General features: G+C 38.6%; 1 protein-coding gene across 1 annotated transcript; it reads left to right on the top strand.

Annotated features, from left to right (window-relative positions):
• Window positions 1–1064: 1064 nt before the first annotated feature.
• LOC127429204 (homeobox protein MSH-D-like) lies at window positions 1065–5401 on the top strand. The gene is made up of 2 exons (XM_051678078.1): window positions 1065–1430; window positions 3384–5401. The coding sequence occupies exons 1-2, from the start codon at window positions 1130–1132 to the stop codon at window positions 3803–3805; spliced, it is 723 nt and encodes a 240-aa protein (XP_051534038.1). The 5' UTR covers window positions 1065–1129; the 3' UTR covers window positions 3806–5401.
• The last annotated feature ends 7668 nt before the right edge of the window (window positions 5402–13069 follow it).

A 13069-nucleotide genomic window follows, 5' to 3' on the forward strand; every position in this document is an offset into this window, starting at 1 on the left:
CAAACACTTTTTCTAAGAAGATAAGTTGGCAAGCAAAAGCAGACAACAAACTGCAAAAGAGAAACATTTTAAAGCATATAATCACTCTATTGCATTGTTATTCCTCACACATTGCTTCACGCAGGGCTGTAGCATTTAGGGTCACAGTATTTAGATAAATGGTCAGCTGATGTGTGTGGGTGTATGTGTGTGTGATTGTGTGTGTGTTTGTGAGTGTGTGTATTTGTGTGTGAGTGTGTGTTTGTGTATGTGTGTGTGTGTGTGTGTGTGTGTGTGTGTGTGTGTGTGTGTGTGTGTGTGTGTTTGGGCAGGTTTAAGTGGTTTACGAGGACTTTTTTTAAGTTACAAACTGGTATTTACAAGGGTATTATGCTATAAATGTGGTTTATGAGGACATTTCTAGGTTTAGGGGTAGGGTTAGCGTTAGGAGATAGAATCTATAGTTTGTAGAGTATAAAAATCATTGTCTATGGAGAATGCTCATAATGATAGCTGCACCAACATATGTGTGTGTGTGTGTGTGTGTGTGTGTGTGTGTGTGTGTGTGTGTGTGTGTGTGTGTGTGCGTGCGTTTTATTACACTTATTCCTGCTGTTTCATTTTTATTTCATAGTTTATTTAAACTGAGAAATACTCCGATTTGTAGGCAAGTTTGGCTTCTTGTTCTTTACCTTTGTGCCATTCTGCTCTCATTATAATTGATACACCTGCTAGCAACAGATTGATACAACAAACTTTGTAAAATAGTTATTAAAAAAGTGTTTCAAGTGTGTGTAAATCATAATCTGTACTGTACATTATATGATTCTTTAGTCTTAATCCGCATTTAAGATCTGCACTTACCAAACTTGCAAAACCTTTCCTTTGTGTCGCTGTCATTTTGTCAGTTATTATGACTGACACTTACCTCCAAACCTCTGTAACCAATCACTAATTACAGAGCGCTCTGATTGGCTGAAAGTTTTGTCGTTACTGTGTACTGCTGTGGCGACGCTTTAATTCGGCAGCGCTCTGATTGGCTGAAAGTTCTTCTGTCGCCGCGTGCCTCAAGGCATCAAAGGCTTCATGAGTTTTTGCATTCAAGACGTCAGAATGAAGTTCGAGCGTCCAAAGGAGAGTCAGGAGGAGGATGTCCGCGTCCCCGAATTTGAGAGTATCAGACGGAGATCGGACCATGGAGCAGCGTAAAATTCAAGTGTCAAGCCATCCCTTCAGCGTTGAGTCGCTTATATCAAGCCACAAAACTAGTAAGCACTTTGAAAGAAGGCGTGCGGATGTATCAAGTCCATTGCCTAAACCTGAGATCAAGGATTCTTGTGGTTCTTCTGGAATACCAAAGCATTTTATGCAGATTTTATCCCTCAAATCGGAATCCCCTGAACCGGATGACTGTACATCATGGGTGATGAACTCTAGATATTCTCAACAAGGTAAGTAAAGTTAAATATTTGTAATAAACACGCCATTTTTGTGCATATGCTTTACACTTATTTTAAAAATTAGAAATGAGTTCAGTTATTTAAAGTGTGACACGGTCAGTAATCGTTTTATAAATGATCCTGCTTGCTTTTGCAGCATTGGTAATTTCATTAAAACTGAAAAAAGAGATTTAAACCAAATTTGCTTATTTATTAGTAATGTAGGGGAATGTGTAATCTGTGTTTTTAATAGTGGTAAATAGGCCTAATCTATCAGATTATAATCCAGTATGAAGTAATATAAATGCTAATTCCTTAATTTGTGGTAAAAAAAAAAAAAAAAAAAAAAAAAGGAAACCTAGAAATTTGCTAATATACATAATTCAATATTTCACTGTTTGTTATGTCTTGAAATGTATCTGATGGCCTGTAGGCCTCCTGCAACTAAGACAAATACAACTTTATAGGTAACTAAATAGTACATGCAAAACGGCACAGTTTCAGATTTGATTTAGGCAAACTGTGATTTAAATAAGATCTAAAGAGTATTATGAAGTAACAATATTGTTAATACTTATCATGGTGTTCCCTTATTGTTTCAAGAAAATTTTGACTCAGAATGCAGAATATAATGTTCAGTCTGTATATTTACCAAAAATGACAAGGACTGTTGATGACAGTATAATTAATAAACTCTATAGGAATATTGAGTTTAAAGGTTATTAAAGAATTACTGAGTTTAAATGAAACATACACTCACCTTATATAAGCCTAAATATACATACACTGATCAGCCACAACATTAAAACCACCTTCCTAATATTGTGTAGGTCCCCCTCGTGCCACCAAAACAGCGCCAACCCGCATCTCAGAATAGCATTCTGAGATGATATTCTTCTCATCACAATTGTACAGAGCGGTTATCTGAGTTATCGTAGACTTTGACAGTTCGAACGAGTCTGCCCATTCTCTGTTGACTTCTCTCATCAACAAGGCATTTCCGTCAACAGAATTGCCTCTCACTGGATTTTTTTGTTTTTTGTTTTTGGCACCATTCGGAGTAAATTAGAGACTGTTGTGTGTGAAAATCCCAGGAGATCAACATTTACAGAAATATTCAAACCAGCCCATCTGGCACAAACAATCATGCCACGGACCAAATCACTGAGATCACATTTTTTCCCCATTCTGATGGTTGATGTGAACATTAACTGAAGCTCCTGACCCATATCTGCATGATTTTATTCAGTGCAATGCTGCCACACGATTGGCTGATTAGATAATCGCATGGATGATTGTTGGTGCCAGACGGGCTGGTTTGAGTATTTCTGTAACTGCTGATCTCCTGGGATTTTCACACACAACAGTCTCTAGAATTTACTCCAAATGGTGCCAAAAACAAAAAAACATCCAGTGAGCGGCAGTTCTGCCGATGGAAAAGCTTTGTTGAAGAGAGAGGTCAACAGAGAATGGCCAGACTGGTTCAAACTGACAAAGTCTACAGTAACTCAGATAACCGCTCTGTACAATTGTGGTGAGAAGTATATCATCTCATAATTCTATTCTAAGATGCAGGTTGGCACTGTTTTGGCGGCACGAGGGGGATCTACACAATATTAGGAAGGTGGTTTTAATGTTGTGGCTGATCAGTGTATATATGATTTCTTTTATCAAATTTATAAAATTGTGTACAATTATTAGGTTATTATTTGACTTACCAGGGCTGCGTTTCCAAAAAGCATTGTTAATTTAAGTAGATCATAGTAACCATTGGTGCCAATTGTCTCTACGGTCAACTTAAGCTTGCGATGCTTTAGGGAAACGCAGCCCAGGTTAGTCACAGATTTCACATTTTCTTTCGAGAGACCTGGTAAATTTGGCAGCACAAAAATGTATAATGTATATATGCTTAAATTTTGTTACACTAAGGTTTAAAACCTATTTCTCATCATATTCCCACCACAGGTCAGGCAAATCCATGTCCTCTCCGTAAGCACAAGAACAACCGTAAACCGCGCACACCGTTCACCACGTCCCAGCTCCTGGCCTTAGAGCGAAAGTTCCGGCAGAAACAGTACCTGTCCATTGCAGAGCGAGCAGAATTCTCCAGCTCCCTCACCCTTACAGAGACCCAGGTGAAGATCTGGTTCCAGAACCGACGGGCCAAGGCCAAGCGTTTACAAGAAGCTGAGCTGGAGAAGCTCAAGCTGACCGCCAAACCTACACTGCATCCCAGTTTCAGTCTGCCTTTTCCTCTTGGGACCCAGCTCCATTCGGCTGTCTCGCTCTATGGGCAGTCATACCCCTATCAGAGGCCTTTATTGCCTGTTGCTCCAGTGGGGCTATATGGAACACCTTTAGGGTACGGCATGTATCACCTAGCCTGAAAGGAAATGCAATGAACTTGTGCTGTTTTTCTGGGGATGTATTGAGAGACAGTGTTTACATTCCTGTGAATATTTCATAATGTGCCTTTGTACACAGGTCTTAAAATGCCTGGAATGAAATTTGGGACATTTTACCTCACTTTCCACTGACAGAGTGATCAAATTTTACCCTGTGGATGGATAATTCCATTGCCAAACCTTTTTGTACAGTATATTTGTGTCATACGTCATTATGTAATATATTGTAAAACTAATTATTTCTTGTATAAAATTGTCTGAGATAAATTCCACTGCAATTGATGCTGATGTCTGTCTTTGCTACTGTATAAAAGACAAACAGCTTTTTAACGTACATTTCTGAAAATAATTTAAATGGCAAGGTGATTGGTTCAAGATAACTGTTTGTATATTCATATTGAGAAGTTACAAACGTTCAGTTAAATTTTACATCAAAAGTTTAAAGTTTTTTTCTCTTTACGCTCTTTGTTCAAAACGTTCCACAAAACCTACAACAAAGAAACTAGTTTCACAGAATATTATATATGCAATTATGTCTTTGAAATCAGTCACTTGTAACTAAAATGTGGAACTTTTATTGTTGTGCCACATGTATATTTATACTGTAATTATACTTTACTATAATGCCTTTGAAAGGTGTTGACGTGTTAATAGTTTCTAAGTCTTAACAGCATTTGACATTTTGCAACAAAAAATAAACACGATAGCATTTGTTTATTAATTTGTTTATTAAATTAATACTTGCTGTAATATTTTAAAAAGCATGTGAGAAAGTTTCATTCAGAGAAGATTTTTTTGGTTGTTCAGCTTTGAAATCATCTAGACTACATAAAGAGGCCTATTCTATTCTATTGTATTCTATATGCTTGTATACACGAGGTTGGGCGTTTACCATTACATTACTTAGCCAGGTGTTTCCCGGAATTTATTTCTGAGTAAATCACTTAACTATCGATAATGTGCCAAGTTCGTCCATAATGAATGTGTGTGGACTGGGCAGCATTGCTCAGAAAAGTCAGTCATGTACAGATTTCTTTTAGAGTAAATTTGGCAACAATACTTATAAAAAAACTCTAATGAAAAAACATCATATTAGGCTTAAAAGATTCATAATTCATGTACAGATGTGACAACTTATGAATCAAGGTTTCAATACATTTAAAACTGAATATAGATTAAATGATTATCTGTTTGGTATTATTAGTAGGAGTTTTTCTCAAATATTAGAGTTTAGTTGGGTTTCACTTCTTTACTGCCTTGTTATGGCTTGTTCATTAAGTTGTGGTTTTTTAAATAAGGAGTTAGAGGGCACATTTTACTACTTCCGCATGACTTTGATGCAGTGAGGAAATGGTTTATGGTCAGCGCTCTACTCACAAGCTTATATTAATCAAAACTAGACCGCAGTCATGCTAATCAAACACAGGACCTCTAAAATGTTTACGGATGTGTTTTAATGTCAGCTTTGTGCCACTTAAAAGAGTGCAGTGTATATGAGCAATTTGCCTTATCTTGTAAAAGTCAGAATAAGAGTTGGTGCCTGAAGTTGAATTCTTACAAAACTGTCAAGCTGTTTAGTGCTTCAAAAAACTTAGGGCACCTTTAAAAAAATACTTTCGTTATTTTTAGTTTTTAGTTTTAGTTTCCACCAAAATACCATATTACAGGTATTGTTACTACAATAAAATCATAATTAATATGGGATCTCAGTGTAAGAAGCTTTCAATGTGGTTTATCCCAAGCTACCATAGTTTCAAGGCATTGAAATTTTGTCGGAAATATTGTTACCATGGTACATTTTTGCATGGGAATAACTGGGCAAATGTTCAATTATTTAAAAAAATGTCTCCATCTTCTCTGCTTTAAAAAAACCTAAAAGAGATTTAAGTGCTGCAGTGGTGCCAATCACCACTTCAAACCTTTAAAATGTAGGCCAATACAATTAGATATGGGAATTATTAAAAGTAATGAACATTGGTTGATTTCCTGGACTCCTGGATTGAGTCTTTAGAGCTTTAAAACTCTTAAAAATGCCAAGTAGAACTAATATTTATTCAATGTATTCAATTTATTCAAGTAATTCAATCAAAAACATTTCTAATTTGTCCACTTAAAGTGATCCACTACACTGAGCCCCTATCTTATAAAAAGTTGTACTGTTGAGCTGTTTAAGGCATGCATCAGTAGTCGGTTGAATTATAGGGTAATCTGGCACAGTGGGAATGGCGAATGACAAGTGCATGGAAAAGTGAGGCAAATTGCAAAAGTCAAAAGTCAAAAGTGAAATAATTATACTTATCCACCCTTAATATTATATGTTCATAACATTAATGATCATAACTGGTGACTTGGCTAGAACACTTTGCCTTTGTTTAAGAATGTATTGCCTTGATTTAGACCTCCTCTGCTGGTTGCAGGGAGAATAACAGCAATTGGAAATGACTGAGGTTGTGTGCTTCCTCGTGTTATTCTCTTTTATGATATCTTGTGGTTTTTCTTTTGTTCACAATAAGTTTCATTCCCAGTCACAGTGCATTCAGTTCATAAACACTCTGCCTTCTGCATTTTGACAGACAATGCCTTTATTTTTTAAATATAAGATATGCTTGCCCTGAATAGACCCCTACAATTCCTGTAGTGTTGTAGAAAGTTGCACCTTGGGAAGGTTGGTTGGACACTGGTGCTAACATTCTGCCTAACATCCACTTTTGAATAATTAACTGAATTTTCATTTTTGGTGAATTATCCCTTTATTGAAAAAATGGAAATCAGTCCACAGTCAGTGCTGAAGGATCCTTTCATATTAATTTTCAGACAAGATTGACACCTCTGCTGAAGCAGGTGGTAGCATCACACATCATGTTATGTATTCTGCTGGAAGAGACACAAAGGGCATGACCTCTTTATTCATTTACATTCCATAATATGCCTTGCAGCGAATAGTCCCAAATGGATGAGCTGCTCTGATGCATTTTTAATTCCTATCCTGTACCCAACACACATCTGGTAATCCTGAAAAACAAGCACCCATAGCACCATATTTTTTGGCCTTGGCTTGTCACTTGGTTGTTTGTCATATACTATATATGATGGGACACAAATAGAAGTTTTTAAAGGGATAGTTGCGCACGGGCGTTGCTAGGGTTGGACTTAGGAGTTGACCCCCAAGTTGTTAAGTGTTTAATTAACTGAGGTGTGGTAAGCTAGCCAACTACTCTCTGATTTAGCTATTGCTTCATTAATGAACCCGTTTCCACCTGGTATTAAGATGCATTTCACATGATCCGATCACATGTTGTCAGCCCTAAGTACAGGTCTAAACGGGGTCTAAAACTTTTTGTGATCGATCACAAAAACCACCTACGAATGTGGTCAATGTGTCCACTTCGCATTTGAAGTGTAAATGCTTTTCTGTCCTGTATGCTACCTGGCAGTAGTGAAGCACCGCCCCTCACCTGTCAATCAACCACTGCGCTAAAACAAGAGTTTAAACTTTGCCATTTATGGATGGCTTTAAAAGGAAATAACTGTCCAATCGGAAAATTTTAAAAAGCAGATACATACAGAATCACAAGAGCTTCATGAATCTTCTTCAGTTTGTCTGATATCAATACAGATGACAAGCACAAACTCCTGAAGCTCCTTTATTACAGGTAATACACTAAAATAACGGATAATTCTGCTTGACATGTTGCGTTTGTGCTTAGATTAAATTTCAATTTTTTTTGTCTTATATGATTTGTTGCACTTTAATATCATTCAGTAACACAATGACATAGTGATTGATGTATGTCGTCATGAAACAGAGACCCTCCCCTCCAAATCCAAACACAAGTGGTCACAGGACCATTTGTCACAGTGGTCACAGCATTTAAGTGACCTGGTGTAAACAGTGATGTGTCTCGCCTGACCACATGTGATCACCCGAAACGCATCTTAATACCAGGTGAAAACATGGTCAATGAGTTAGCTATCTAGCTATTAATGTCAAAGTTTAAACTATAAACTTACCAGGTCACATTGTAAACTGTGAACAATTATTAAGCACAGAAATTAGACATAAGTTCTCAGTTTTGCTAAGCACAGGATTGTACCTAGCTTGTCACTAATGACGGTTTAATGAAACCTGCCGAGTGACAGAAGTACCACCTACTGGCTGGAATAAGTAGTGTTCAACAGCTTTTAAACCCAGCCGACGCCTCTGCCAACTGGTAGTTTCTGCGGTGAACTGATTGAATGCGCCAGTGGTAATATACCACAGCCAGCGGCCATTACTTTTCAACATGGACTGATGGACTACTGGGCAAACAAAGTCATAAAATATTTTATTTGTGAATTGAAACGTGTGTGAATCTTCAAAAAAAATTAGGGGCTTAGGACAATACATCTGGGGCTGGAGTTTCACATAAAGTTTGGAGGGCACTATGGTGTTGAATGCTGAGCTGTAGTCTACAAACAGCATTCTCACATAAGTGTTCTTTTTTCCAGGTGGGAGAGAGCAGTGTGTAGTGTAGATGCAATGGCATCATCAGTGGAGCGGTTGTTGCGGTAAGCAAACTGCAGTGGGTCTAGAGAGAGAGGCAGCACAGAGCATATGTAATCTCTGATTAGTCTCTCAAAGCATTTGCTGATGATGGGGGTCAGAGCAACAGGACGCCAGTCATTTAAGCAAGTGATTTTTGATTGCTTTGGAACAGGCACAATGGTGGACGTTTTAAAGCATGTGGGGACTAAAGACAAAGAGAGGGAAAGGTTGAAAATGTCCGTAAAAACACCAGCCAGCTGGTTCACGCTCGCTCTTATGACATGGCCCGGAATGCCGTCTGGGCCCGCGGCTTTGCGGATATTCACCCGTCGGAAGGATCGGTTTACATCCGCTACAGAGATGGAGAGTGAACTAACCTCTGTAGCTTCGGCCATGAGAGCTCTCTCCACAAGGGTGGTGTTATTTCCCTCAAAACGAGCATAAAAAGTATTTAGCTCATCCGGGAGAGAGGCAGCGGTGTTCATGGCGGAGTTTTTATTCCCTTTAAAGTCCGTGATGATGTTAATTCCCTGCCACATGCTTCTAGAGTTGGTGGTGTTAAACTGTCCTTCAATCTTATTCCTGTACTGGCGTTTTGCTGTTTTGTTGTTGTTTTTTCGGAGGGCATAACTGGCTTGTTTATGCTCCTCCACGTTCCCGGAATTAAAAGCGGAGGTCCGCACATTAAGTGCCACACAAACATCGCTATTAATCCATGGCTTCTGGTTCGGATAGATCCGTGTTGTTCTGGTCGGAACAACGTCCTCTACGTACTTTCTGATGAAACACATTACGCTATCAGCGTAAAGCTCGATGTCATATTCAGAGGCGGACCAGAACATCTCCCAGTCCGCGTGATCAAAACAGTCTTGTAGCGTAGAGTCTGATTGGTCCGACCAGCATTGGATCGTTCTGAGAGTGGGTGCTTCCTGTTTCAGTTTCTGCCTGTAAGAGGGCAGAAGCAGAATGGAAGAGTGGTCCAATTTGCCAAATGGTGGGCGGGGGAGGGATTTGTAGCCATCCCTGAAGGTAGAGTAGCAATGATCCAAAACCCGGTCCCCTCGTGTGTTGAAACTAATGTGCTGGTGGTATTTTGGTGCGACTGATTTGAAACTGGCTTTATTAAAGCCCCTGGTCACAATGAACGGGGCCTCAGGGTGCACGGTTTCCTGCTTGCTTATAATCCCATACAGTTCCTTCAGTGCCCGGTCTGTGTCGGCTTGTGGCGGGATGTACACAGCAGTGATAATGACCGCTGTGAATTCCCTCGGTAGCCAGAATGGTCGACACAGAAGCATGAGAAATTCCAGATCAGGAGAGCAGAAAGACTTGATAGAATGTACGTTCCTCTGATCACACCAGGATTTGTTGATCATAAAACATACACCACCACCTCTGCTTTTACCTGAGAGGTCTTTCGCTCTGTCCGCTGGTTGCACGGAGAACCCCGCGGGTTCAATGCCTGAGTCTGGAATCTCCGCAGACATCCGGTCTCACATTGGAAAGAGATCCGCGCTCTCAGCTCGCAGAGCTTGTTGTCTAGAGACTGAACATTTTCCAATAGAATACTGGGTAGCGGGGGTCGATTTGCACGACGTTTTACTCTGATGAGAACGCCGGCTCTATTTCCCCTTTTCCTTATGTGTTTCCGCGTCCGGGCAGCCCAGACAAAGGGCTCCGCTGGCGTGTTTGTAAACAGCGGGTCGGCATTGAGGAATTAGAAGTCCGGTTTTCGGTGTGCAATTGCAGAACCAACGTCCAAATGTGTTTGTCTATCGTATACAATAAGGCAGACAACATCCAAGACAAAAAAACATAAGAACTGTAAAGAAAACAAACAAAAAACAGAGCTCGCAACGCAGCAGCCATACTCGGCGCCATCTTGAGTCCTTGAGACATCTTGTATTGTGTTTAATAGAATTCAGTGACAGAAATGGATTTTTTTTTTAATGTTTCTGAAATAAAATGGTTGACTCCTTTGTCTTGCTAAGGCTAATTTCATAGCTAACATTTTATGTATCCCGAATACACACAATTAAATAATATCTCACACTTTTTGCGTAATTTGGCACCTCATAAACCTACTATGTTCACACCAGTTATATTTACCATGAATTGTCTTGTGTTTTTTTCAAACATCACTTGTCTCATATGTCATCTCAAGCATGCTCTTCATTGACACCTTTGTTGACTTAGTAAGCAAGTATACAAACTTTAAAAAAAAAAGAAAAAAAAAAACTTTATATGGATAAAAATTGTTTGGTGTGGTGGAAACGACGCCACAACGTAGGACAATCATAAATTTGAGAAATTGATAGAAATAATTTTCACACAATAAACCTTAAAATGGTTTATGTTTATTTCTCTCTTTGTTTAGATTTTTATATCTGTAGACATGAAATCATTTGTATTTTTATAATGGATTATAATAATAAAACTCTATATTAGATGCATGTTCTGCTGCTTGATCAACTGGATATTTCATGTGTCAGTATAACATCATGGCTTAGTTGAACAGCATGTTTTGGCCAAAAGCCTAACTTGTTCTTGGAAAGGGAAGTATGCTTGCCTAAATTTTGGATAAGAAGCCTTCCGCCGTCATGTCCCCGAACAGCTACTAAACTCATGTTGATCCCCATCTGCCCACGGCTTTTCAAATCAATGCAGCTGCCACCGAATGTGTCTGCCTCTTGCGGGAAGGGCACTGGGGGAAGAGAGCACCAGACATCCATTCAGTCAGGTTACATAACACAGTTGCATGGACAGACCAACGTGGAGACCGAACAATGTCAGCGTCTTGCACTGCAAAGAGGTATTCATAATGACACACAGCATGATTCAACTGTCATAAAGATGGAACAGCCTCCTCTAACAACAACAACAACAACAACAACAACAACAACAAAAAAAAAAAAAAAAAGAATATGCCTAATTGCTCCATGGCTTCTGGCTGGAGGCAATTTCTGTACCACTGCTTGGCTTTGAAGTGAAACTGGATATGCCATGTGTGAGCCAATTATGAGCTTCAATTACAAATTCATCAGAAAAATTATTCTGCATGACACTGTTTTGTGAATGACAGATTTAGCTGCTATGTACACTACTGCCTGTCGTGCAGAAAGATGACTTAATCAGATTTCTTTCACTGTGCACATCCGTATGAGTCATCAGGGATAAACAGGCTTTGGGGCAAAAGGGCCTGTGAATACGTGATTCTGTAACCAATTGTTTAATGTCAAGTTGGCCAGCAGATGGCAGTATACCAGTAATTTGAGCAGCCGGACTTTCAAAACAAACCTTCTTGACTCATTTGACTGGACCGCCAAAATGTAAGGTATTTAATTGGATTAATCCTTACAACAAATAAAACATATATTTGGGCTTCTATGAATTAGAATATTATTATTATTTTATATCTATATACGTTTACAATAAAAGTATATCTATCGTTTTGTTTATTACAAGACAAATGACTAATGAGTTCAAATGACTACTACACAACAATGGCGAATGCGAGTTATGTTAGCCAAAGTGGGCCACTTTTTGGTAAACCATTTAGAACAGCTTATGCTGGGGGGATTGTGGTAGGGTGGAATAATAGGGTTCTAAACAGTGTTGCTATGAATGCAAACTTCAATACAGTGAAAAAGACACTCTATTTGCATAACATAAATATATATAAATAAATAAAAATTTCCAACATTCTTTTGAATGTCCATGTACTAAAATAAAATATTTGATGCCATGAGTGTACCTTCATTTACTATTACTATTATTTTGAATGGCCATGGAAAATGAAGCAATGTGATAACAATTTTATCTGGTCGCAAAAAGTAGTCCGTTAATTTACCTGATGAACTTTCACCTTTTGCTGACCCTTTATGTTTCTCAGAGCTAATGTGTGCTTCTAAATCACTTGCACCTTTATTAGCAACTGACACATAAGTGCCAGCTTTACATGTCATACATTTTGCTTCCCACGGATCTCGACCTGGACGAAAGCATGGGAATTTTTTGTGCAAATCTTCTGTAAATTTGCACTTTCGTTTGGGCATTGTTTTCACTCAGCTGTCACTTGCTGCTGCTGTCAAGCAACTGTTTGATGCCGAACACAAAAGCGCTTTGCGCGTTCACGGAGATTGACAGGCAGGAATTTGGCCAATAGTTGCTGCAAGTCTCTTATAATCGACCAGTTGGTGTGCGAGAAGGCGGGACTTACAAAGAGAACAGCAATGCAATGCAAATATGCGCGCGCACACAATGAAGTATTAGACCAGATGCACATCATAATGCAACTAAAGTCGAATCCCGGACATTTTCGCAAATTTAGAAATCCCGGCCGGAAGCTTTTTTAAGGTCCGAAAAAGAGGACATGTCCGGGAAAAAGAGGACGTTTGGTCACCCTATTTATTTAGATCTCTTCTATACCTTTATTTGGAATATATATATATATATATATATATATATATATATATATAAAAAATATAAACTGTTTAAGCCCAAGAGCTTTTTAAATGTCAAAACTCCCCTTCTGTGTCATCATTACTGTGTTAAGGTAAACTGGGCCAGTGTATCTGTATAGCAAAACCATCAGTGTGAACAAAACTTTTTTATTTATTTATTTTTTTTTAATAAAATTAAAACAATTATTAAACAACATTGCTTTACAATAAATATATTATGGCATTAAAAATAAATGTGGTAAAGTTTGTGTACCGGGG

This window comes from Myxocyprinus asiaticus, chromosome 38 (genome assembly GCF_019703515.2).
Source record: "Myxocyprinus asiaticus isolate MX2 ecotype Aquarium Trade chromosome 38, UBuf_Myxa_2, whole genome shotgun sequence".
Lineage (NCBI taxonomy): Eukaryota > Metazoa > Chordata > Actinopteri > Cypriniformes > Catostomidae > Myxocyprinus > Myxocyprinus asiaticus.

What these genes read in the sequence shown, in the direction of transcription:
- LOC127429204 (XM_051678078.1), top strand. Translation starts at nt 1,130, where the DNA reads ATGTCCGCGTCCCCGAATTTGAGAGTATCAGACGGAGATCGGACCATG. An exon ending in CTCTAGATATTCTCAACAAG is followed by an intron (nt 1,431 to 3,383) that starts GTAAGTAAAGTT and finishes TTCCCACCACAG; the next exon opens with GTCAGGCAAATCCATGTCCT.